General features: G+C 46.0%; 1 protein-coding gene and 1 pseudogene across 2 annotated transcripts; one reads left to right on the top strand and one right to left on the bottom strand.

Annotated features, from left to right (window-relative positions):
* Positions 1–1404: 1404 nt before the first annotated feature.
* Positions 1405–2780, bottom strand: LOC104664639 (annotated as a pseudogene).
* Positions 2781–6844: 4064 nt separating this feature from the next.
* Positions 6845–14135, top strand: HTR3D (5-hydroxytryptamine receptor 3D). Of its 2 annotated transcripts, XM_030939364.1 has the most exons (8): positions 6845–6908; positions 10359–10405; positions 11224–11309; positions 11565–11734; positions 11937–12085; positions 13201–13435; positions 13571–13795; positions 13891–14135. In XM_030939364.1, exons 1-8 carry the CDS (start codon positions 6845–6847, stop codon positions 14133–14135), a joined length of 1221 nt encoding a protein of 406 aa, XP_030795224.1. The 2 variants fall into 2 exon arrangements, with proteins under 2 accessions (XP_030795224.1, XP_030795227.1); XM_030939367.1 differs by lacking the exons at positions 6845–6908; positions 10359–10405; positions 11224–11309; positions 11937–12085 and having other exon boundaries at positions 11590–11730.
* Positions 14136–27620: the final 13485 nt, after the last annotated feature.

The following is a 27620-nucleotide window of genomic DNA, read 5'->3' as shown; positions in this document are numbered from 1 at the left end:
CCAGAAGTTTAAGGCCAGCCTGGGCAACATAGTAAGACTCCATATCTAAATATGTATATATATATATATATAGTAAATATATATATATAAAATCATATATAGTAGATATATTTATGTATTTATACATTTTAATATATTTATATATTATATATTTTATATATGTTAAAATATATAAAATATATTTTCAAATATATAAATATATATTATATAATATGTAAATATAAATATATATGATATATAAATATATATTTATAATATAAGCTAAATACTCTGAGAAATCCCGCAACAATGAAAGCTGGTTAGTCTTTAGTTCAGCATTTCTTACACTTATTTGAATATTTTATCAGTCCATTTTCATAGTGCTGTGAAGAAATACCTGAGACTGGGTAACTTATAAAGAAAAAAGAGGTTTAATGGACTCAGTTCCGCATGGCTGGGGAAGCCTCACAATCATGGTAGAAGGCAAAGGAAGGACAAAGGCACGTCTTACATGGTGGCAGGCAAGAGAGCATGTGCAGGGGAACTGCCCTTTTTTAAGCCATCAGATCTCGTGAGACTTATTCACTATCAGGAGACCAGCACGGGGAAAAACCCGCCTCCATGATTCAATTACCTCCCATCAGGTCCCTCCCATGACATGTGGGGATTATGGGAGCTGCAATTTAAGATGAGATTTGGATGGGGACATAGCCAAACCATATCAAACATGAAATAACAAAAATATTATTTTAGAAACAGAATTTAACACCCTCTGGAATTCGTGTTTTACAGAAAATGCTTTGGCAAATGCTTATCTAAAGTCACTTTTTAGGCCAGGCGTGGTGGCTCACGCCTGTAATCCCAGCACTTTGGAGGCCGAGGTGGGTGTCATCTGAGGTCAGGAGTTCGAGACCAGCCTGACCAACATGGTGAAACCCCATGGCTACTAAAAATACAAAAAATTAGCCAGGCATAGTGGTGGGTGCCTGTAATCCCAGCTACTCGGGAGGCTGAGACCAACCGGGAGGTGGAGGTTGCAGTGAGCCGAGATTGCGCCATTGCACCCTAGCCTGGGCGATAAGCAAAACTCCATCTCAAAAAATAAAATAAAATAGTCACTTTTTTTTTCTCATTAAACTTTGTTTCAATGGGTCTCAAAATTCTGTGACAGATTTTTGGTCAAGTGTGTCCATTAGAAAGTACTGATTTTTAAATCTAATAATTTAAAACTGCCACACACAAAAAAATAAAACCAAAGTGGTCCACAAAACATTCTTCTTTCCTTCTGAAGATTTTACGATGCATTGTTATCATTAACCAGTCTTTTACTATTAAACTTAAATGGCCAGTTGAAACAAACAGTTCTGAAACTGTTCTTCCACCACTGATTATGAAGACCAGGGTGGCAGGTATTAGGGATAACATTCATTTAGCCTTCTGAGCTTTCTGGGCAGGCTTGGTGACCTTGCCAGCTTCTGCAGCCTTTTTGTCCACTTTTTTGATGACACCCACAGCAACTGTCTGTCTCATATCATGGACAGCAAAGCGACCCACAGGTGAATAGTCTGAGAAGCTCTCAACACACATGGGCTTGCCAGGAACCATATCAACGATGGCAGCATCACCAGACTTCAAGAATTTAGGGCCATCTTCCAGTTTTTTACCAGAACGGCGACCAATTTTTTTCCTTCAGCACAGCAAACTTGCATGCAATGTGAGCCATTTGGCAATCCAGTACAGGGGCATAGCCAGCGCTGATTTGGCCTGAATGGTTCCATATAATCACCTGAGCAGTGAAGCCAGCTGCTTCCATTGGTGGGTCGTTTTTGCTGTCACCAGCAACATTGTCATGACAAACATCCTTGACAAATACATTCTTGACACTGAAGCCCACATTGTCACCAGGAAGAGCTTCACTCAAAGCTTCATGGTGCATTTTGACAGACTTTACTTCAGTTGTAACGTTGACTGGAGCAAAGGTGACCACCATACCAGGTTTGAGAACACCAGTCACCACTTGGCCAACAGGAACAGTACCAATACCACCAATTTTGTAGACATCTTGGAGGGGCAGGCACAAAGGCTTGTCAGTTGGACCAGTTGGTGGTAGGACACAGTCCAGAGCCTCAAGCAGTGTGGTTCTACTGGCATTGCCATCATTACTGGTGACTTTCCATCCCTTGAACCTAAAGGTGTGTTAGCACTTGGCTCCAGCATGTTGTCACCATTCTAAGCAGAAATTGGCACAACTGCTACTGTGACAGGGTTGTAGCCAATTTTCTTAATGTAGTGCTGGCTTCCTTAATGATTTCCTCGTATCTCTTCTGACTGTAGGGTAGCTCAGTGTAACCATTTTGTTAACACCAACAATAAGTTGTTTCACACCCAGTGTGTAAGCCAGAAGGGCATGTTCTCGGGTCTGCCCAAACTTCAAATTCACCAACACCAGCAGCAACAATCAGGACAGCACAGTCAGCCTGAGACGTCCCTGTAATCATGTTTTTGATGAAGTCTCTGTGTCCTGGGGCGTCAATGATAGTCACGTAGTACTTGCTAGTCTCAGATTTCCACGAAAGAGATATCAATGGTGATACCATGTTTACGCTCAGTTTTCAGTTTATCCAAGACCCAGACATACTTGAAGGAGCCCTTTCCCATCTCAGCAGCCTCCTTCTTACATTTTTCAATGGTTCTTTTGTCGATGACACGCGTTTGTAGATCAGATGGCCAGTAGTGGTGGACTTGCCTGAATCTACGTGTCCAATGACACTGATGTTGATATGAGTCTTTTCTTTTCCCATTTGGCTTGGTAGTTTTCATGACACTTGTGTTCTGGTGGCAAACCTGGTGCGAAAAAGAATAATGTCACTTTTTAAAAAAAGAAAAAACAGCTACAACAAACTTCCCAAAGGGTCAGGGATTCTCCAGTGATAAAGAGTGATGCTGAGGACAGCAGATGGGTGAATCCTATCAGTACCCAGCTGAGTGAGGCTAAGAGAGAAGGGCCTTATGCTTATAGGAACTGGGGTTGCTGCAGTCAACCCACACATTTTAAGTCCAGAATAGTCCATTTAGGCTGAAGCAACCTGGGCAATCTTAGGTTCAACAGGATAACTGTTACTGCCATTTTTACTGTTATTTCTGCTTCAATTTACTGCTATTAATTGCTTAAGATGGCAATTTACTGCTATTAATTGCAAGGCACTATACATACATTATCTCAAACCACATAAAACTCTTGCAAGATAGATTTTACCCTCCCAATTTTAGAGATAAGGAAACTGAGGCTGAGAGAGAGTGACATGATTCTCGTAGAAAGGATTTGGTCTCAGACATTTCTTACTGCATTGTGCTACCTCAATCTGTAAACCTTCATTGAGGTAACTGCTCTCTCTTTGCTCTGTAAGCCACTTATTACTTTCCCTAAAGCCTTCCCTGCCAGAAACAATTCTAGAATAAAACAGGTTAAACCCCTGATGACCTTGGCCCAATTAATCTTATCAGGTCTGGCTTCCATCATGAACCAATTAATTACATACATTAATCTGATAAGACCTATGATTACCTAGGCATGGAATGGTATTTTGAAATTACTTCCCAAGGCTATTTAAGAATCACTATTATAAAGACACATGCACACATATGTTCACTGCAGCACTAATCACAATAGCAAAGACATGGAACTGACCTAAATGCCCATCAATGATAGACTGGATAAAGAAAATGTGGTACACACACACCATGGAATACTATGCAGCCATAAAAAGGAATGAATTCATGTCCTTTGCAGGACCATAGATGGAACTGGGAGCCATTATTCTTAGCAAACTAACACAGGAACAGAAAACCAAGTACTGCATGTTCTCACTTACAAGTACCAACTAAATGGTGAGAACACATGGACACAGAGAGGGGAACAACACACACTAAGGCCTTTCAGACGGTGGAGGGTGGGAGGAGGGAGAGGATCAGGAAAAATAACTAATGGGTACTAGGCTTAATAACTGGGTGATGAAATAATCTGTACAACAAACCCCACAACACAAGTTTACCTATATAACAAACCTGCACATGTACCCCTGAACTTAAAAGTTAAAAAAAGAGGCCAGGCACGGTGGTTCACACCTGTCATCCTAGCACTTTGGGAGGCTGAGGCGGGTGGATCACGAGGTCAGGAGATTGAGACCATCCTGGCTAACATGGTGAAACTCCATCTCTACTAAAAATACAAAAAATTAGCCAGATGTGGTGGTGGGCGCCTGTAGTCCCAGCTACTCGGGAGGCTGAGGCAGGAGAATGGCGTGAACCCGGGAGGCGGAGCTTGCAGTGAGCAGAGATCCACTGCACTCCATCCTGGGCAACAAAGTGAGACTCCGTCTCAAAAAAAAAAAAAAAAAAGTTAAAAAAACAATCACACAAGAAAATCTTAACGTTGGAAGCCAAAGTCAAATAACTACAGAAGCCAAGGAGGTAACATAAATGAGGAAAGCTGCTCAGGAATGAGACAGGAGGGGTGATGGAGACTGCGGTGATCTAGAGCAAATATGAACCATCCAAAGGGTTTCACCACTTCTGAGCTTTGGCAGATTGTCGTCAAGCAGAAACATGAGCCTCGTGTTCCTAGATCTTATTTTTCAAACGAAGCCAGAAACAGTTTTTATGTGAAATCTCTCAGTGTTTAAGTGTTACACAACTAACTTTAAAAAAAGAAAGAAAGAAAAAAAACACTAGCAGGGCCAAAAACAACATAAACTTTCAGGCTAATAGCTCATGACCTTTTCTTTAAAATTGTAAGTCAGCAGCCAGGTGCGGTGGCTCACGCATGTAATCCCAGCACTTTGGGAGGCCGAGGCGGGCAGGTCATCTAAGGTTGGGAGTTCGAGACCAGCCTGACCAACACAGAGAAACCCCGTCTCTACTAAAAAAAAAAAAAAAATTAGCTGGGCATCAGCCATCCCATTACTGGGTATATACCCAAAGGATTATAAATCATGCTGCTATAAAGACACATGCACACTTAAACGTTTATTGCAGCACTATTCACAATAGCAAAGACTTGGAACCAACCCAAATGTCCATCAATGATAGACTGGATTAAGAAAATGTGGCACATATACACCATGGAATACTATGCAGCCATAAAAAAGGATGAGTTCATGTCCTTTGTAGGGACATGGATGAAGCTGGAAACCATCATTCTGAGCAAACTATCGCAAGGACAGAAAACCAAACACCACATGTTCTCACTCATAGGTGGGAATTGAACAATGAGAACACTTGGACACAGAGTGGGGAACATCACACACTGGGGCCTGTCGTGGGGTGGGGGGATCTGGGAGGGATAGCATTAGAAGATATACTTAATGTAAATAACGAGCTAATGGGTGCAGCACACCATCATGGCACATGTATACATATGTAACAAACCTGCATGTTGTGCACATGTACCCTGGAACTTAAAGTATAATTTTAAAAAATGAAAAAAAAATTAGCTGGGCGTTGTGGTGCATGCCTGTAATCCCAGCTACTCGGGAGGCTGAGGCAGGATAATTGCTTGAACCTGGGAGGCGGAGGTTGCGGTGGGCTGAGATCACACCATTGTACTGCAGCATGGGCAATAAGAGAGAAACAGAGAAACTCCATTTAAAAAAATCAGAAGTCAGCTTTTATTTAAAAAAAGTATTACCTCTGCCACCACCCCCTATCCACTAATCACTCCCTTCTTTGGGTAGACCTGGGTCCAGATTGCTTTTGAAACACTAAAAAGGCATGGCAAATCAGCTTGGAGAAGAGGAAGCAAAAATATGTTGTCACTGGAGCAGTGTTAATGGCTTCCTCATACTTTAAAGTCTTAACTATACTGAAGTCATGTTTAACGCCTCAGTGTATGAAGTTGCTTATATTAATGGGGACCCCCCCCAACGTTTTTCTTTTTTGAAAGATGGCAGCAGGGGGTCGGGCATGGTGGCTCACACTTGCAATTACAGCACTTTGGGAGGCCAAGGCAGGCAGATCACCTGAGGTCAGGAGTTTGAGGCCAGCCTGGCCAACATGGTAAAACCTCATCTCTACTAAAAATACAAAAAATTAGCCAGGCATGGTGGCAGGTGCCTGTAATCACAGTTACTTGGGAGGCTGAGGCAGGAGAATCAATTGAACCCGGGAGGTGGAGGTTGCAGTGAGCCAAGACCGCACCATTGCACTCCAGCGTGGGAGACAGAACGAGACTCCATCTCAAAAAAAAAAAAAAGGAAGGGAGGGAGGGAGGGAGGGAAGAGAGACAGAGGAAGGAAGGAAGGGAGGGAGGGAGGGAGGGAAGAGAGAAAAAGAAAGGAAGGAAGGAAGGGAGAAAGGAAGGAAGGAAAAAGAAAGAAAGAAAGAAAGAAAGAAAGAAAGAGAGAGAGAGAGAGAGAGAGAGAGAGAGAAAGAAAGAGAGAGAGAGAGAGAGAGAAAGAAAGAAAGAAAAGAAAGAAAGAGAGAGAAAGGCGGCAGCAGGGTCTAACAAGTGCATGTGGCACCTAGAGGCAGTGGTAGGCATACGTGCCTTCCCGGTGATGCACTGTGCACCAGAGTGACTTTAAAGAATGAGGAAGCCATTAGCACTGCTCCAGTGACCACATATTTTTCTTCCTCTTCTCCAAACTGATTTGCCATATTACTTTTGGAGGCTAGATTCAGGCCCAGTTAAAGCACTGGGTGAGTTATTCCTCTGTGACATTCTCTTGTCACCAAGGGGTCTTGTTAGAGAGGTGGCTAATGCCAGCTCATATATGTATTATTCAAAGGTAGGGCTCAAGGTGTGGTCTGAGTTTTTTTAAGGTTAACATCATCATCAAGTACCCAGAGAAGTGCCAAAGAGAGGAAGATGGAAAGAGGCTGGTTCCATGGGAAAGGATTCCTCCTCAGCTTCATCCTCCACCTGCTGCTGCAAGGTACCATAAGATAAGAGCAAGAGCTGAGCAGACATGTAACTCCTGGGAAGCCGAGAAAACAGGCTAATATTTGTTATTCCTAGATAGTCAATGATTGGATGTTCATTATGGTAAAAATGATGCTCATGTCATTGACAACTTTGTACCTCTTCCTAGGATCCTAACATTTAGTTGACTCTTTTCTTTTCTCTTTCTTTCTTTCTTTCTTTCTTTCTTTCTTTCTTTCTTTCTTTCTTTCTTTCTTTCTTTCTTTCTTTCTTTCTTTCTTTCTTTCTTTCTTTCTTTCTTTCTTTCTTTCTTTCTTTTTTAGATGGAGTCTTGGTCTATTACCCAGGCTAGAGTGCAGTGGCACAATCTCGGCTCACTGCAACCTCCACCTCCCAGGTTCAAACGATCTTGTGCCTCAGCCTCCTGAGTCGCTGGGATTACAGGCACCCGCCACCATGCCCAGCTAATTTTTGTATTTTTAGTAGAGATGAGGTTTCACCATGTTGGCCAGGCTGGTCTCGAACTCCTGTCCTCAGGTGATCCACCCACCTCGGCCTCCCAAAATGTTGGGATTACAGGCGTGAGCCACTGAGCCCAGCCTGAGAATTCTTTAAGATAATCTCAGTGTTGAAGACTACTAAATGTTAGAACAATCACAGCACATAGTAAAGACACAGTAAATACTCATTAAATTGAAAAAACTGAAATTGATTTGTTTTCTTAAGATCCCATATGTCTCACACTACCTACCTGATTACCTCCCTTATCATTAATTTATTAGCATCTATGACATATTAATACAGTGAGGCGGAGAACTGTGAGTGCAAAATTTGTCACTGACATCACTCACATGGCTCCACATTGGAGGTAAGCAAGAGAAGGACCCTGGGGGAAGGTGGAGAGGTTGCAGTGAGATTGTTAAGGACGTGGCAGGACACTGTAAAGTGGCGGTTAGGGTTGAGTTTGCATACACATCTGGACAGGTTTTGCATGGGGACAAAACAATGGCACTAAGGATGGATCCCTGACTCAGCTCACCTCATCAACTTCCACCATTTGCCTACCAGCCCAGCCCACCCTTCCTGGACCAGGAAGGAGGAGCTCACTTGCTTCTCCCAGTGCCCCCTGTTTTCTCTCCATGCAGAAACACTCTCCAGGCCCCCCAGCCCTGGCCCTCCTCTCTCAGAGTCTCTGCTCACTACAGGAAAGGGCAACACTTTAATTATCAATTGCTCAGGCTTTGGCCAGCATGGGGTGGACCCTGCTGCCTTTCAAGCAGTGTTTGACAGAAAGGCTATCGGTCCAGTCACCAACTACAGCATCCTCATTCATGTCAACATCACCTTCACCCTGTCTGCCATCTGGAAGTGGTAAGTCCTCACCCAACATTGCAGTGGTCTAGTGGTGAGCAGTGGACCCTCTAATTGGATTTTTTTTTGTTTTTATTTTTTTGAGACGGAGTCTCGCTCTTGTCACCCAGGCTGGAGTGCAGTGGTGCAATCTCAGCTCACTGCAACCTCTGCCTCCCAGTTTCAAGTGATTCTCCTGCCTCAGCCTCCGGAACGTGCCGCCACACCCAGCTAATTTTTGTATTTTTAGTAGAGACAGGGTTTCACCGTGTTGGCCAGGCTGGTCTCAAATTCCTGGCCTCAGGTGATCCTCCTGCCTTGGTCTCCCAAAGTTCTGGGATTACAGGCGTGAGCCACCGTGCCCAGCCCTCTGATTGGATTTTGTAAAATTGGTTCCAACAAAAAAATCAAACAACCCAATTCAAAAATGGGCAAGGGAATTGAAAAGACATTTCTCCAAAGAAGATATACAAATAGCCAATAAGCACAAGAAAAGATGTTTGTTCAATGTTACTAATAGTTAAGAAAATGCAGATCAAAACTACAATAAGATACCATTTCACACCCATTAGGAGGGCTACTATTAAAAACAAACAGAAGCCTGGCAAGGTGGCACATGCCTGTAATCTCAGCACTTTGGGAGGCTGAGGTGGGTGGATCACCTGAAGTCAGCAGTTCAAGACCAGCCCGACCAACATGGTGAAACCCTGTCTCTACTAAAAATACAAAAATTGGCTGAGTGTGGTGGCAGGTACCTGTAATCCCAGTTACTAGGGAGGCTGAGACAGGAGAATTGCTTGAACCCAGGAGGTGGAGGTTGCAAAGAGCCAAGATTGTGCCACTGCACTCCAGCCTGGGAGACAGAGCAAGATTCTGTCTCAAAACAAAAAAAACAGAAAATAACAAGTGTTGGTGATGATGTGGAGAAATTGGAACCCTTGTGCACTGCATGTGAGGATGTAAAATGGTGTAGCCACTGTGGAAAAACAGTATGGCTGTTTCTCAAAATATTAAAAATAGTATTACCATGCAACCAAATAATTATGCTTCTGGATAAATACCCAAAAAAAGTGAAAACAGGATATTTGTACACTTACATTCATAGCAGAATTACAATAGTTAAAACTCGGAAGCAGTCTAAGTGTCTATCGATAGATGAATGGACAGATTAAATGTGGTACGTACTTACAATGGAATATTATGCAGCCTTCAAGTGGAACAAAATTCTAACACTTGCCACAGTGTGGGCAAGCCTTGAGGATATTATGCTAAGTGAAATAAGTCAGTCACAAAACGACAAATAGTGTATATGTCTAATTTTATAGAGACAGAAAGTAGAATAGCAGTTGCCAGGGATTGGAGAGAAGGTGAAATAGGGAATTAACTGTTTAATGGGTGTAGAGTTTCCGATTTGCAAGAAGAAAAGAGCTCTGGTGGTGGAGGGTGGTGGCTGGACAACAGTGTGAATGTGTTTAGTGCCACTGAACTATACACTTAAAATGGTTAAGAGAGTACATTTTACATTGTATATTTTTATCACAATAAAATATTGAAAAAATTACTTTTAGTCTGGGCAGCATGGCGAAACCCCATCTCTACTAAAAATACAAAAAGTTACCTGGGCATAGTGGTGCGTGCCTCTAATCCCAGCTGCTCGGGAGGCTGAGGCAGGAGGCAGGAGAATCGTTTGAACCCGGGAGGCAGAGTTTGCAGTGAGCCGAGATGGCGCCACTGCACTCCAGCCTGGGAGACAGAGCAAGATTCTGCCTCAAAAAAAAAGAAAAAATGATTCTTAAAAGTGTTTTAAAAAGTAGAGCTGTATTCTGGGGAGTGGAAAGGCATGATAAGAAATGCTGCAATGACATTACTGCAGGTAAAATCTGTTCTTTTTGGAATGCTTGTCAAGAAACATTTTCCCAATAGACCTTCTTACTAGGTTTTTTGGTTATATTTTCCATGTACTTTGAATTGTTTTGACCTGTATATTTCCGTGGCTTAGATCAAAAATCATTATTGCCACATGGAACAGACTTGAAAGTGAGCAAGGAGGGGGTGGTGGCATGGGACCTGCCTTCCTGGAGTTAATCATCTAGATGAAAGCTGCTTTTCTAGGATTCACATCTTCAACTGGTGACATCATTCCTGTGGGTAAATATGGTATGACAGACTCAGTTTCCCCTTTACTCTACTCTGGTACCTCTGGAAAGAAAGGGTACCTCCCTTTTTTCCACTGCTAGGTCCAGTTTTGCAGAGTATATTGGATAAAGCCGAGAATATCCATAAATTAGACAAGGTCAAATGGTCAGACCAATAATGAAAATATAAAATTTTCTGATTATTCTGCTGGTTTAGGAGGGCAGAGAAGGGGCACAGGGAGAAGGTGGCATACACTAAGGCCACGGGAGCCAATACTTATGTGGCTCTGTCCCAGGGAATCCTGAACCAAGCTCAAGCTCTGTCTTGAGAATACTGAGGTAAACAGACAAGGCTTTGTTAGTGTGGCGGCTGTCACCAGATAGGTGGTGGGAGAGTAAAGAAATGGGTGAAGAAAGGGAATGGGAAGGTGTAGAAGACAGAGCAAAACTAAAACTAGCTCCCTCCCCATGTTTCTCTCATGCCATGGTTTCCTACAGATCTAGCACAATCAATTTTTTTTTTTTTTTTGAAAGAGAGTCTCACTCTGTTGCCCAGGCTTGAGTGCAGTGGTGTGATCTCAGGCCACTGCAACCTCCACCTCCTGGGTTCAAGCGATTTTCCTGCCTCCTGTCTCAGCCTCCTGAGTATCTGGGATTACAGGGGCCTGCCACCACACCCAGCTAATTTTTGTATTTTTAGTAGAGACGGGGTTTCACCATGTTGGCCAGGCTAATCTCGAACTTCTGACCTCAGGTGATCCACCCACCTCAGCCTTCCAAAGTGCTGGGATTACAGGCGTGAGCCACCGTGCCTGGCCTGGGCACACTCAATTTGTGCAGTGGAACCCAGATGAATGCAGAGGCATCAAGAAGTCTGGCATGGCAACTGAGAACCTATGGCTTTCAGATGTCTTCATCGAGCAGTCGTGAGTCTCAGGGCCAAAAATGCAAAATGGAAACCACATCTACAGGGAAGGACACACAAAGACTCAAGTTAGAAAAGAGCCGGGTCTGAACTGAAGAACTTACAAACCCCCAGAATATGATTATAGGTAGAAGAAAGAAGTCATCTGAGTGGGGCTGGAGCTCAAGAATGGGATGACCTGAGAGAGAAAGAAGGTCAAGTCTGATGGGGAAACCCACAGCACCTACCTCTCTGTCCTTCTCCCACACAGCATCAGTGTGAATCAGACACCTGCAGGTCTCATGGCTAGTATGTCAATAGTGAAGGTCACATCAAATACAATAAGCCAATGGGAGTGGTCAGCATCTGTAAACTGGACACCTTCTATTTCCCCTTCCATGAACAGAGCTGCACGCTCTCCTTCAGCTCTTTCACCTACACAGGTTAGTGGGGCTTACTAAAGTAGACTGTTGAGAGGCAGAGAGAGGGCTTTGATTGAGAAGAGGACAGAAAGCTGGGAACAGTGAGGAATCTTGCTGAAAAGGGCCTGGATGCTAAGGAGTGAGGGATCCGACAGTCTGGGCAAGGGACTTGGGAGCATTTGCGGAGGCTGAGTCGTCTGGGCCTGCTTTGCAGGGGAGAACACGGGCCTGGGCATGGAGAAGGACGTCCAGGAGCTTTCAGATACATCACAGAACCTCATTCAGAGCAAGGAGGGAGTGGGTACTGCTGGGTATCCACCAAAGAGCAATAAAAGTGACCATGGCCACTAACCAGTATGAACAAGCCATCTTCTATGTGAGCTCAGGGGCTGAGACCAGGTTTCACCATGTTAGCCAGGCTGGTCTTGAACTCCTGGCCTCAGGTGATCCGCCTGCCTCAGCCTCCCAAAGTGCTGGGATTACGGGCGTGAACCACAGAGCCTGGTCTTTGTCACTCTTGTCTTTTTTGAGATAGAGTTTTGTTCTTGTCACCCAGGCTGGAGTGCAATGGCGTGATCTCAGCTCACTGCAACCTCCACCTCCCGGGTTCAGGTGATTCTCCTACTTCAGCCTCCTGAGTAGCTGGGATTACAGGGGCCCGCCACCATGCCCAACTAATTTTTGTATTTTTAGTAGAGATAGGGTTTCGCCACATTCGCCAGGCAGGTCTCGAAGTCCTGAACTCAGGTATCTGCCTGCCTCAGCCTCCCAAAGTGCTGGGATTACAGGCATGAGCCACCGTGCCCAGACTTTTGTCACTTTTTTCACTGCTAAACCTTCAGTACTAAAACAATACCTGGTACTCAGTAAATAGTTACTAAATAAAGCATCCCTTGAGGAAGAAACAAAGCCTCTGTGCCAGTGATTCACAGTGAGGGTGAGCTCCGCCTTCCCCAGTGGCTGTCAGAACTTTTTGGAAGGCAGGAATTTTTGTTATTTTTAAAAAGATACGGTAGAAAGAGTTAGCAAACACTGTCTTAGGGATATTATGATTCCAAATCCTGATAACCCCAGAATATCTGCTACTGTCTGCTTTCCCTCCCACTGGTCTCAAATGTCCTCCTGCAAAGTCACTAGAGATTAGACCTTGATGAGAACAGCAATTAGAAATGAAAAGATAAAATGCACGTGACACCTAAGTCGGTGGTTCCACAGTCTGGCTAAGAGCACATCGGTAGGAATAAAAATTTAAGTGGAGAAAGTTGACACCTTGGGCCAAAAGGAATGAGATACATTTCAGTGGTAAGCAGCATGGAAGACTTTAACCTTGTGAGACGCCTTTGGATGGAGAGACCGGATGGTGAAAGGGACAGGAGGTAATATTTCCTTACTAGACAGTTTGGCCTGGGACAAATTCCAGTTCTTGCTATTACCTGTCTTGATAGCCTCCCATCCTACTCTTCACTTGCCCCTCCTTCTCCTCCCCACCAGGTGGTCATCAGATGCAGGCGCAGGCCCAGCCCCTACGTGGTAAACTTTCTGGTGCCCATCGACGTCCTCAGTTTCCACCTGCCACTGGAAAGTAGGAACTATGCCCCACTCAAGACGACTGTTCTGCTGGGCTACAGCGTCTTCTTGCTCATGATGAATGACTTGCTCCCAGCCATTGGCACTTCATCACACGCTTCATCAGTATGTCCTCATCCACCAAGAGAGCAAAAGCGAGGTGTGGGTTGGATGGGGAGAGGGACCAGCAGAACCAGGTGAAGTGAAAAGGGATCCCAGAAAAAGATCCTCTGGGAAAGAAACAAGAAATCCTAGGTGGCGCCTCTGGCCCTCTTGCAGACCCCCTTGTCTGCAGGTGTCTACTTCGCCCTGTGCCTCTCCCTGATGGTGGACAGCCTGCTGGAGACCATCTTCATCACCCACCTGCTGCACGTGGCCACCACCCATCCCCCACCCCTGCCTCGGTGGCTCTACTTCCTGCTGCTCCACTGCACCAGCCCAGGGAGATGCTGTCCCACTGCGCCCCAGAAGGGAAATAAGGGCCTGGGTCTCACCCCCACCCACCTGCCTGGTGAGGGAAGTCACACTTCCTCTTCCCCCACCTCCACTTCTCTGCTCCTGCCTCCTTCCCTGTCTCCCTGCCTGTATAGGTGACATTTGCAGCCCATGGCTGAGTCTGTCTTTCTGTAAGTGTGAAGGAGCCAGAAGTATCAGCAGGGCAGATGCCAGGCCCTGGGGAGGCAGAGCTGACAGGGGGCTCAGAATGGACTAGGTCCCAGTGGGAACATGAGGCCCAGAAGCAGCACTCGGTGGAGCTGTGGGTGCAGTTCAGCCACGTGATGGATGCCCTGCTCTTCCGCCTCTACCTGCTCTTCATGGCCTCCTCCGTCCTCATTGTCATATGCCTCTGGAACACCTAGGCAGGTGCTCAGCTGCAAACTTCAGTCTGGAGTTCTTTTTGCCTCCAGAAACCAGCCAGGCTCTCATGCCTGTCCAAATTTCAGCCTCGTGGCCCTGGCAACCACCTCATTTTTAACCCAGTCCTCTGTGTAGTTTCAGACCAGACCTGAATAGTCTCCTATGCCCTCCAAAAGTCGGGTCCTTGCTACTGCATGCCATCAGCCCCACTCAGCCCTCCCATACCTCCCTTGCTCCTCAGGATTCAGGTTCCTAGGCCACTTCCTTGATTAAATCACCCCAATACGCCCCTTTGCAGAAAGTATTGGCTTTTCCCTGAATTCTGTTACGGTAAAAAAAGAAAAATCTTGGGATTGAGAGTCTTCTTGCAGAAACTTCTCCTCATTAGCCAAAGTAAGAAGGATTTTCTCTTACGTGTGTGTTTTTTTAAGTCTATCAGACAACATGTAAAGTGTGGGGAAGAGAAAGAAGGGGCCAAAATCTATTAGAAGGAATTACAGTAAAACAGAGATTAACTTCCTAAATCCAGTTACTCTGGACTTAAGCTTCAGAAATTAATGTGCCAAAACTAGGCCTCTCCTGCTTAAAGAGCGCAGCCTTTTGTCACAGTCTGACATATGACTCATTCATCATTAAGTACTTAGAGTGTTAACATAATCCTGCATTACCGTTAAAGTGTCTGTTTTGTAATTTGAGTTGATCTACCCTTAATCATGCTAAGAAAAGAACATCAGGTCAAGGGAAGCACCTTTGAAAATGGCATCTACTTTACTTGGGAGGAACACAAATGCCCTTGTATGAACTGGAAAGTGCCTTTTCCTAACACTTGCCTTATTATTTCGAAGGTCTCTTCCTAGGGACCACTAACCGACTTGCACAAGTAGGGGCTCCACTGTGCCCTTGGACGTGAGAGCTAAGGCATTTGTTGGTTCAGAAAGCACCTATTTGAGAGCAACTTGACTACAACTCGAACATCATATTTTCTTTTTCGCAACGATTTATTTCCATTTCTTTCATTTATTCTACTACTTTCTGTCTGTAGCTTATATTTCCCAAATCATGACCATCTAGGAGTAAAAATAGACTCACAAAATGGTTCACTAAATAATATTCCTCTGGCTTCTCCTCTCCACTGCTCTTTCCCAAACTCCTTCGGCTCCCTCTGATCACTGTAGATGCCCAAAGGGTGGCAAGGCTGATAATGTCCACTAGAGGTGCTGCTAGTAGTGCCTGCCAAAAGTCCTACCCCACGTTAGCTGCAAGAGTATCTGCTCTCGCAGAGCCGAAGCCATGGTGGGGACTGGATCCTGGAGCTACAGAGGTTCCCAGCTGGATGCTGCAACCCCAGGACCAGCTGTCACTTGCTCTTTTCTTTCAATTCCACTGGGACTCCGGAGGGGCCCATGGGCATCTGGGGTGTTAAGTCAGAAATACCCTGCAATACTCTGAATCGTTCCTGTCACTCAGGCCCATGGTCTTCAAACCAAATTGTGTCCCTTCATTCTCTTTTTAGGATGCATTTTTGTTTGTTTGTTTGTTTCGAAAGTCTTTTGTTCCTCAGTTTCCAGAATGCTGTCACACATTCTTTTCACCACCACCATCCTCCAGGCATATCCACAACCTGGAGAATACAACCCTCACATTCACCTAAGTAAATTGCTGTGTCTGTCATTATTTTGGCAGTTCCTGTACTCACAGCTTTCTAAAAGGTGGGCCTTCAGAAAAGACACAGTAGGCCGGGCGCGGTGGCTCAAGCCTGTAATCCCAGCACTTTGGGAGGCCAAGACGGGCGGATCACGAGGTCAGGAGATCGAGACCATCCTGGTTAACACGGTGAAACCCCGTCTCTACTAAAAAATACAAAAAACTAGCCGGGCGAGGTGGCAGGCACCTGTAGTCCCAGCTACTCGGGAGGCTGAGGCGGGAGAATGGCGTAAACCCAGGAGGCGGAGCTTGCAGTGAGCTGAGATCCGGCCACTGTACTCCAGCCCGGGCGACAGAGCGAGACTCCGTCTCAAAAAAAAAAAAAAAAAAAAAAAAAAAAAAAAAAAAAGACACAGTAATAGTAATAATCATAACCACCAGTTATTGAGTTACCAATACGTGGCAGGCACTCTAAGTGCGCTGTATGAATACTTATAGCAACCCTACGAAGTAGGAACCATAGATTCAAAAACCTTTGGAGCCAAATGTGTTTTGGAGTTCGGGATTTTTCAGATTTTAAAAAGGTCATAAGTGTGTATTTATTTACTATATGTTACTGACACCCCAACTAGGGTATGGAGCAGCACCCTGTAACCAGGCACATTAATATTTCTGCAATGAAATCTATGAATATTCACACTAGGTGGAAAAAATAAAACTACGAATAGCTTTGCATCAATTCTGGTCTGGTTTTGCCACCAAATATTTGGCGTATTTTTTTTTTTTGAGACCGAGTTTCGCTCTTGTTTCCCAGGTTGGAGTGCAATGGCGGGATCTCGGCGCGATCTCCACCTTCCGGGTTCAAGCGATTCTCCTGCTTCAGCCTCTCGAGTAGCTGGGATTACAGGCATCCGCCACCACGCCTGGCTAACTTTTTGTATTTTTAGTAGAGACAGAGTTTCACCATGTTGGCCAGGCTGGTCACGAACTCCTGACCTCAGGTGATCCACCTGCCTCGGCCTCCCAAAGTACTGGGATTACAGGCGTGAGGCACTGCGCCTGGCTGCCACCAAATATTTGTAAAAAATCATTTAGTTTTCCAAGCCGTTTAGATTTTAGAACTGTGGTTTCGTATTATTGTCTCCATTTTTTACCTGTAGGAAATGAAGACAGAGAGGCCAGTTAGTGGTCTCACAAGGCTCCACAGCTAGTTAAGTGACAGAGCTGCAGTTTGACCCGAGGCTGGCTGACTCCTGGAGGCTGGACTCCTAACCTATCTGCTACACTGCTTTTCAAATTGAGGAGGAAACCCAGAGAGGTGCTCAGAGTCCCATGTGGAGACATCAGTATCACTTCAAGTCTCTATCGGTTGACACTTGAGGAGAATTAAAACAGGAAGAGCAAGGCCCTGATCAGGGTCCCAAAGACAAACTTTCTTTTACGTTTCCTTTTACTCCCTCCCCTACTTCCCCGAGTCTCACCCCTATCCCTTACCCACTACCTCCCCACCCCTGTCACAAGACCCAGCACCTAAGTTCACTATTTATACTTTCTCCATTCCTTTCTGGAGAGTGTATTTCCCAAATCGACTCTGAGCAATCCATCTTTTCTCTGTGCTCCCTCTGGATTTAGTTTTTTTTTTTGAGACGGAGTCTCGCTCTGTCGCCCAGGCTGGAGTGCAGTGGCCGGACCTCAGCTCACTGCAAGCTCCACCTCCCGGGTTTACGCCATCCTCCTGCCTCAGCCTCCCAAGTAGCTGGGACTACAGGCGCCCGCCACCTCGCCCGGCTAGTTTTTTGTATTTTTTTAGTAGATACGGGGTTTCACCATGTTAGCCAGGATGGTCTCGATCTCCTTACCTCATGATCCTCCCGTCTTGGCCTCCCAAAGTGCTGGGATTACAGGCTTGAGCCACCGCGCCCAGCCTGGATTTAGTTTTTTTGCTGCTAATGTACTTTCTATTGCCAGACCCTTGCTGACCTTCCACTCCTATAACCCCATCCTGAGTTGGTCATTCTCACTTAGAAACTCATCCTAAACTTTTTCGGAGTAGCTTGTTTACCCAGCTTTTGAGGGGCTCTGAAATTATGTAAGATCAATTTGCATTATTTTGTCTTCCCCCCATCTTCAGGTACATATTTCTTTCTTTTTCTTTCTTTTTCCTTTTTTTTTTTTTTTTTGAGACAGAGTTTCACTCTGTCACCCAGGCTGGAGTGCAGTGGTGCAATCTTGGCTCACTGCAACCTCCGCCTCCCAGGTTAAAGCAATTCTCCTGCCTCAGCCTCCTGAGCTAGGACTACAGGCAGGCACCACCATGCCTGGCTAATTTTTTTGTACTTTTAGTAGAGATGGGGTTTTACCATGTTGGCCAGGCTGGTCTCGAACTCCTGACCTCAGGTGATCTGCCCACCTTGGCCTCCCAAAGTGCTGAGATTACAGGCAGGAGCCACCGTGCCCAGCCGGGTACATATTTCTGTGCTTCGTTTCTTCACATTTTCCCCAAAATGTAGCTTTAAGTTTTATTTTAACAGAAAGTCTGCAGTTTATCTTTTTTGACACATGGATTAAGATTCTATATATCTCCTTTTAGTAAGGCATGATATAATTATAGTGATTTTATTTTCTCCACAAGCAAAATCTGAACATGTGATCCTAACATCAATGGTAATCATACAGAACCTTTGGATCTGGAGCTCTCCCACAAAATTAACAGGTGTGCCTGCTGCTTCGCTGTTCCACCTATAATAGAATCATATGATAAGTACACTTTGTGCTAATGACTTTCCTCTTGTTATCTGGCAAACCTCTGAAAGGCTTTGCAAGGTAATTTATGACCTCTTTAGAAACCTTGCTTATAGGCAGTGGTCCCGCCTGTGCCACCTTGCATTTGATGGCCTGTTTCTGCCTGGCGGCTCCTCACTTTGTCCATTTGTCTGCTGTGCTATCCTGTGGTTCTCACATGTTCACTTTCTCATTATCTAAACCATTATAAGCAGTATTTCAGCCAGGCACGGTGGCTCACGCCTGTAATCCCAGCACTTTGGGAGGCCAAGGCAGGCGGATCCATTGAGCTCAGGAGTTCAAGACCAGCCTGGGCAACAGTCTAAACCTCATCTCTACAAAAAAATACAAAAAAATTGTCAGGGTATGGTGGCATGCACCTGTAGTCCCAGCTACTTAGGAGGCCAAAGCGGGAGGATCTCTTGAGCCTGGGAGGTCAAGACTGCAGTGAGCCGAGATCACGCCACTGCACTGCAGCCTGGATGACAGAGTGAGATCCTGTCTCAAAAAAAAAAAAAAAAAAAAATCATTTTTCCATGTTTAATCTTTCTTTTGGTTCCATATTAACTTCAGGCTAGAATATTTGTCTCATTATCATGTTTGCCTCCCCTGCCCTTTCCTTCAGGTCTACTCTAAGCTGTGAAGCCACAGGCATTTCAAACCTGTCCTTTTTCTCCTTTTCTATTTCTGATTTTCCCTTTGATAACCTCTCTTATTTGACAGTTCGTTGGCACTGGTTCTTTTATACAGCAGGAAAAAACAAAGGTACAGAAGAGAGAAATCTGGCATCTGGCAGTCCTGGGTTTTTAATCTGATGCCATTACTTGCTAGTTGGATCATCTTGGCCAAGTGGCTTAACCTTATAAATTTTTTTCACTTGTGAAGTAGAGCTATAATGCAGATTAAATTATGTTTCAAATATTGCTATTGACAAATTATTAATAAGTTGATAGAAGCTGCAAAACTGAATGTGAAACAGTAGAGAGCATCCATTTTTCACGAAGGCTGAAATCTGAAGTGCAAAACAGTCTTCTAGGTGGGAGGCAAGAGACATAAAGAATTACAGACTTCGCGCTCAACCCCCTCCTTTTTCAGATGGGAGAAGTGAAGTGACAAATATGAGGTTGCCATCATTCAACAGTGCCTGGGACAAGAGCCTGGGCCTGTGAAAGTGGCAGCCACAGGTGAAGGCTTGTCCATCAGCCTTTTTCCCCAGGTGCGGCTCAGGAGGCCCAGGACGCTCCCACTCTCCTGCTCCCAGGCACTATAGCAGCCTGACCTCAGCTTGTGACCCAGCTGGCTGTTTGGGTGCTTTAGATGCCTCCTGCTCTCCCAGCTCCCTAGCCCTGGCCAACGGCCTCTGCATGTGATTGCCAGCCATCCGGGATGCAGAATGGCGGCCCTCACAGCCTCCTTCAACCATCGAATTCTGCCCTTGCCAGCTAACATCTATATTCCAAATCTGATCTCCCAGAGTCCCAGATGAACGGAGCCACCAGGGGCCATGCAGTGTGATCCTCTTGGGATAAGCTGAGGAAACAGATACTGGTGCCTGTGATTTGCAAAACTACAGCTGCTGTCCCTACTATTTACCTTGGGATCCAAGCACTGTTCAGGCCCAGGGATTTCACTGATGAAAACCTAGGGACATAATGAACCAGTCAACAAGATTCCCTAGCTATGGAATAATAAAAAGAGCAAAGAAAGAGCAATAGAATCAGATTAATCTGGCTTCGAATCTGGATTCTACCAATTTCCACCTGAGTGGACACTGAGCAAGTTTTTTGTTTTTGTTTTTTTGTTTTGTTTTGTTTTTAGATAGAGACTCACTCTGTCACCCAGGCTGGAGTGCAGTGGTGAGATTTCAGCTCACTGCAACCTCCATCTCCTGGGTTCAAGTGATTCTCCTGCCTCAGCCTCCCGAGTAGCTGGAATTACAGGCGCTCACCACCACGCCTGGTTAATTTTTGTATTTTTAGTAGAGACGGGGTTTCACCATGTTGGCCAAGCTGGTCTCGAACGCCTGACCTCAGGTGATCCACCTGCCTCGGCCTCCCAAAGTACTGGGATTACAAGCGTGAGCCACCGTGCCCGGCCTGAGCAAGATTTTGGACCTCTCTGCAACTCAGTTTCCTTTTCTTTTCTTTCTTTCTTTCTTTCTTTGCTTCCTTTCTTCTTTCCTTCCTTCTTTTTTTTTCTTTTTTGACAGGGTCTCACCCAATCACCCAGGCTGGAGGGCAGTGGTGTAATCTCAGCTCACTGCAACCTCCATCTCAGCCTCCCAAGTAGCTGGGACTAAAGGCATGTGCCACCACACCTGGCTAATTTTTGTATTCTTTGTAGAGATGGAGTTTTACCATGTCACCTAGGCTAGCCTCAAACCTCTGAGCTCAAGCAATCTGCCTGCCTCAGCCTACAAAAGTGCTGGGATTACAGCCTCTTTGTTTTGTAAGACAGGGTCTTGCTGGAGTGCAGTGGTGCAATCATGGCTCACTGCAGCCTTGAACTCCTAGGCTCAAGTGATCCTCCCGCTTCACCCTCCCAAGTAACTGGGACTACAGGCATATGTAGAAATGGGGTCTCACTATATTGCCCAGGTTGGTGTCAAACTCCTGGCCTCAAGCGATCTTCCCACTTTGGCCTCCCAAAGTGCTGGATTACAGGTGTGAATCACTACACCCCAGCCTCAATTTTCCAATCTGTAAAATGAGAATTCTGTAATAATACTGAGGTCTGAAAGCAGTCATGAGGATAAGAATACTGTAAGTAAAGTGCTTAACACAGTATAGGGCACATGGCGCAAACTCAATTAGTGGTGGCTCTGGTAGACTATTCGGAGCCTGGCATTTTCTGGAAAGTTAGAGAAGCATTCAGAAATAAAAGGCTGGGGCTGGGCATGGTGGCTCGCGCCTGTAATCCCAGCACTTTGGGAGGCTGAGTCCGGTGGATCACCTGAGGTCAGGAGTTCAAGACCATCCTGGCCAACATGGCAAAACCCCATCTCTACTAAAAAAAAAAAATACCAAACTTAGCTGGGTGTAGGGATGCACACCTGTATTCTCAGCTACCTGGGAGGCTGAGGCAGGAGAATCGCTTGAACCTAGGAGACGGAGGTTGCAGTAAGCCGACACCACGCCACTGCACTCCAGCCTGGATGACAGAGCAAGACTGTCTCAAAAAAATAATAAAATTAAAAAGAAAGAAAGAAAGAAAAGGCTAGGCCCTGGCTCCAGCCCTCTGAATCCCACCTGCTGCAGACCACAGTGCTTCTACCAACCCCAATCTCCCCCAGCCTGTACCCAAGACAAAGGCCCACACCCTAGCCACACCACAGAAACAACAGCTAACTTCTCTGATATGGCCTCAGGACTCCCATGCAACTACCTCTTACATCTTCCCAGGGTGCCTGTGTCCCCTCCCGTCATGCATAGTGAACTGGCAGTCCAGGCATTTAACAAACATTTATTGACTGTCTGCTAGTTCATGCCATATACTGGGGATACAAAAAAGAAGAAGATGTGATTCCTGCTCTCCAAGACATTACAGAGCAGTAGGGGAGATGTATGTGCAAAGAGAAGCTTCCAATGTGGGGATCATGATAGAGTTCAGGTATGTGTGGGCATGCGTGTGCATGCAAGAGGAAGGCTTCACAGAAGACCAGATACTTGAGCTGAGCTGAATCTTTAAGAATTGATTGGCTGGGTGCAGTGGCTCACGCCTGTATACCCAGCACTTTGGGAGGCAGAGGCAGGCGGATCACCTGAGGTCAGGAGTTCAAGCCCAGCCTGGCCAACATGGTGAAACCCCGTATCTACTAAAATACAAAAAATTGGCCGGGTATGGTGGCCCACGCCTGTAGTCCCAGCTACTCAGGAGGCTGAGGCAGGAGAATCGCTTGAACACAGAGCCAGAGATTGCGCCACTGCACTCCAGCCTGGGCAACAGAGTGAGACTCCATCGCAAAAGAAAAAAAAAAAAGAATTGATTAGGCCAGGCATGGTGGTTTATGCCTGTGAGCCACCAGCACTTTGGGAGACCAAGGCAGGTGGATCACAAGGTCAAGAGATTGAGACCATCCTGGACAACATGGTGAAACCCCATCTCTACTAAAAACACACACAAAAAATGAGCCGGCCGTGGTGACGAGCACCTGTAGTCCCAACTACTCAGGAGGCTGAGGCAGGAGAATTGCTTGAACCCGGGAAGCAGAGGTTGCAGTGAGCTAAGATCATACCACTGCACTCCAGCCTGGGTGACAGAGCAAGACTCCGTCTCAAAAAAAAAAAAGAAAAAAAAAGAAAAAAAGAATTGATTAGTGGCACAGGAAAACAATGGTAGAAGGTGTATTTTAGATTGAGAAAAATATAGAGGTGTAAAATCATGTATTATGTGGCTGGGGGTGCTGTTTCTAATATGGCCCACCCATATTAGAATCACCCATGAATGAAATGGAAATTCCTGAGGACAACTGCCTGCACTTCTGATTTGGAGCCAAGACTGTGATTTAGGGACAGAAGGATGAGGGTAGAGCACATGAGGTAATTCTGATACACGTTAAAGATAAGAACAACTCTTTTAGAACATAAAATTCTAGGCAAAAAACGATGGGGAGCTAGGTGGGAGTTACGTCAGGGAGTATATTTTATATCATGCTCAGGAGCTAGATTTTATCGTGGAGGCCTATGGTTCTCCAAGTGTGGTCCCAAGACCAGCTAGCTGCAGAGCAGCAACACCTGGAAGTCCATTGGAAATGCCGATTCTCAGGCCCAACAATTTTAACTGCTATCAACAATGGGAGCTGTTGAAAGATTTCAAGTATAAGAAAGACAGGGTCAGCCAGGTGCAGTGGCTCACGCCTGTAATCCTAGCACTTGTGAGGCTGAGGCGGGTGGATTGCCTGAGCTTAGGAGTTCGAGACCAGCCTAGGCAACACAGTGAAACCCCATCTCTTCTAAAATACAAAAAAATTAGCCAGGCATGGTGGCGTGTGCCTGTAGTCCCAACTACTTGGGAGGCTGAGGCAGGAGAATTGTTTGAACCCAGGAGGCGGAGGTTGCAGTGAGCCGAGATTATGCCACTGCACCACTCTAGCCTGGGTGACAGAGCAAGACTCCATCTCCAAAACAAAGAAAAAAAAAAAAAGACATGGTCAGATTTGCATTTCAAACAAATGAACTCAGAATAATCTAGAAGGACAGATAATGTAGCAAATACCAAACTAGGAGTGAGATCACTAAGCAGGTGACCAGGTGTGAAGCTGGAGGGTTTTGATGGTAATGCACGGTTGCCAGAGAGATTCTTCGCTTTAACTTTCTACCTTCCTGGGAAGGCTGGCTATGCTGCACGAGGCCATTCTCCAACGAGGGCACCTAGAGGATGGGCAGCCCTAGGCTGAAGGAAATGCTTTTCCAGGCAACTCAGGGATAGCTATTGCAGAGCTGCAACCAAGGTTTAGGGAATTCCAAGGAAACACTAAGGTTTCTGGAAACACCCACACCTGACTTGATGGTATTCTCCAACAGATCTAGGGCTGCCCCCCCAAACACGAAGGCCTTGGAAACCCAGCCCAGCAGTGTCCTTAGCACTGACTCAAACCACCTCTGGCTCTCCTGAGCCTCTGAAGGCCCAAGTGCTCCTGTGTCCAGCCTCTAGCCTTTCTGGAACGTCTGATTCTGACTATTCAGCCACCCGGGATACCCTCAGCCAGAAAAAGCTGTGCATCCCAGGCCAGGACAATACTCACACAGTGCCTCCACAGGGTGTATGAAACTGATGAAAGGTGACACTTGCCCTCATTTCAGAGTAGAGCAAGCTTTCATGCCTACTCACGCAGACCTTGCTGCCTGGCCTGGCGCCGGACCCCAGCACTGTGCTCCTAAATCCAGTGTCTGTGCCCCGACCCTTCCGAAGAAGTTTCACCTTGGTGTCCTAAGGTCTTAGGGAATCTATTGCGCAACCTCCCTATTTCTGATCCCCAGAGTACAGCCCAGCAGACACCAGGTGCCAACACTAAAGTACCAGGACAGGAGTCTCAAGTGTCTGCTGCCAGTCCATACTGGGAGTTTCATGAGAGGGGCTAGGAATTGTCTTGTCAGTCAGAACAGGGGGTGGGAGGAGAAGAGAGGACGTGATGACCACCCTATTGTCGTTTGGGATTTTAAAAAGCATTAAACTTCTAGAATCCCAACTTGCCAAGTGTTCTCAAGTGCAGGCAATTTTACCCCTAAGAAGACCTTTGGCAATCTCTGGAGCCATTATTAATGGTTGCAACTAGGGTGGGGGGATCCTACTGGCATCTGACAGGCCAGAGTTGCTGCTAAACATCCTCCAAAGAATTACCCAGCCCCAAATGTCAACAGTGTTGAGGTCAAGAAACCCTGCTCTAGGTAACCACAGGCTCACAGGAATCCTAACTGAACCCAGAATTACCCAAGGAGGCAGTTAAAGCCTAAATTCAGAGGCTCTATTTCTAGATGTTGTCCTGGCCGAGTGCCCAATAATTCTAGAGGTAAGTAAACCCAAGACATAAGCTCCAAAGATGCTCAGAGAAAGAAGACAGTGTGGAGGAAGTCCCTGACCCTTCCGCAGTGACCTCTGAGTCAGAGAAGAGCTTCTGAGCCACCATGAAAGCCTATAGCTTGGCTTAGGAAGGACATGTGCTGGGAATTAAAATGGGAGCCATAAAGACTACCCAGGATATTCCAGAGAATGTAGGAATGTAGGGAACAGGTATTCCTGATGGCTTTAGAAAAATGACATCTGGGCCAGGTGCGGAGGTTCATGCCTGTAATCCCAACACTTTGGGAGGCCTAAGCAGGCAGATCACCTGAGGTCTGGAGTTTGAGACCAGCCTGGCCAACATGGTTTCACCGTCTCTACTAAAAATACAAAAATTAGCTGAGCATGGTGGCACACGCCTGTAATCCCAGCTAATTGGGAGGCTGAGGCAGAAGAATCTCTTGAACCCTGGAGGCAGAGGTTGCAGTGAGCCAAGATCACGCCATTGCTCTCCAGCCTGGGTGACAAGAGCAAAACTCCATATCAAAAAAAAAAAAAAAAAATCTCAGCTACTGAAGCTCTATGGTTGACCTCCCCTTTCTGAGAGCCCATTGGAGAAGGGACGGAGGAGGCAGGCACTCCCAGGACACACTGTCCAAGTCACATTGTGACATTGTACTTTGGTCCTAAATGGCTTGATAGGTCAAATCTAAAGGACAGACTTCATGCTCCATTTCTGCCAGGTTGTTCAGTCATCCTCAGTCCCCACTTCCCTCCTTTTAAGCTGAGAATCACCCTGATGATAGGCCATTTTTTCCAGGGTTCCTATACCCCAGATTGACCCCTTGTATAGTCCAAAACCAGGGTCCTAGGATCTCATTTGCTGCTCTCTCTTCTTCAATCCACTTCCGGGGCCATTCACATACCTGGCTTTCCAGATCTGTCCTTGATTGCACCTGTGTTTGACTTGCTTTAAAAGTACATTATGTATAGAACCACCTGGCTGCCTGGCTTGGGAAGGCATCTGTAGCCTGGCCAGTTGCCCCAGCCCTCATGACAACAACTTCCTCCTTGTGTCAGCCAGTACCTTGTGTTGCAGGTGCCAACGTGTCTCCCAGCTGAACCCTTTCAAGTCATGAAAGAGCGCTCTAAACTATGAGCAGGTTTCCTTCCTTGCTTTCTTCTTCTTTCTCTCTTCTCCTTCATGTCCGTCCGTTACATGGCCTTAAGACCGGCGACGTCGAGTTGCTAGACGGGGGATTGCGTGGGAGTACCTGTCTGAGGGAGTTTCTTATAGGGCGGGTCAGGATTTGGTAGGGAGGCGGGGTGCGGGAGGCGGGAGTGGGGAGGGGAGGGAGGGGCGGTAGGGTATTGGGCTGGAGGGGGGGAGGGGGGCATGTAGGCTTTGGGCCTTCCTTCTTTCTTCTTTTATGAATCAGTCCGAGGACATTTGTCTTCTTCCTTCTTCACGTCCGTTTTCCTTCCTTCTTTACTTCATTCCTTTCCTTCCTTCCTTCTTTTTTTTGAGATGGAGTCACGCTCTATCACCAGGCTCAAGTGCAGTGGTGTGATCTTGTGACTCACTCACACCTGGGTTCAAGTGATTCTCCTGCCTGCTTGAGTAGCAAATCGCCTCTGATAAAGCACATCATCTTGTCTCCCCTCCACTGTACCATCCTTCGTTCTTACTTACTCCTTCCTAGTGACTTCCTTCCTTCCTTCTTCTTTCTGTCTTTCTTTTCTTTCTTTCTTTCTTTCTTTCTTTCTTTCTTCTTTCTTTCTCTTTCTCTCTTTCTTTCTCTCTCTCTCTCTCTCTCTCCTTTCTTACAGACTCTTGCTCTGTTGCTCAGGCTGGAAAATAGTGGCACCATTATGGCTCGCTGCAGCCTTGACCTCCTGAGGTCAAGCAATTCTCTCACCTCAGCCTCCCAAGTAGTGAGAACTATAAGCACACACCATCGCACCTGGCTCATTTTAAAAATTACTTTTTGACTGGGTGCAGTGGCTCACACCTATAATCCCAGTAATTTGGGAGGCCAAGGCAGGTGGATCACAAGGTCAAGAGCTCGAGACCATCCTGGCCAACATGGTGAAACCCCGTCTCTACTAAAAATACAAAAATTAGCTGGGCGTGGTAGTGCATGCCTGTAGTCCCAGCTACTCGAGAGACTGAGGCAAATAATTGCTTAAACCCAGGAGGCAGAAGTTGCAGTGAGCCGAGATTGCGCCACTGCACCCCAGCCTGAGTGACAGAGCAAGACTCCGTCTCAAAAATAAAATAAAATAAAATAAAATTACTTTTTGTAGAGTTGGGGTCTCACTATGTTGCCTATGCTGGTCTCAAACTCCTGGGCTCAAGCGGTCTTCCTGCCTCCGCCTCCCAAAGTGGGATTACAGGCGTTAGCCACCGTGCCTGGCCTGGAGCAGGTTTTCTAACAATTCCTCTGTTCCCTTCTCTTCCTCCCTTTCTTGCTCCTTCCACTCCAGTACTTCTAGCCACGTTTCTGCTTCTCTTTTTCCCCTCTTTGATTCTTCCTTTCCCTTCAACCTCTGGCTCAGGCTGG

This window comes from Rhinopithecus roxellana, chromosome 1 (genome assembly GCF_007565055.1).
Source record: "Rhinopithecus roxellana isolate Shanxi Qingling chromosome 1, ASM756505v1, whole genome shotgun sequence".
NCBI classification, from domain to species: Eukaryota; Metazoa; Chordata; class Mammalia; order Primates; family Cercopithecidae; genus Rhinopithecus; species Rhinopithecus roxellana.
Note: the sequence above shows the minus strand (reverse complement) of the source record. Positions and strands in the feature narration are given on the sequence as shown.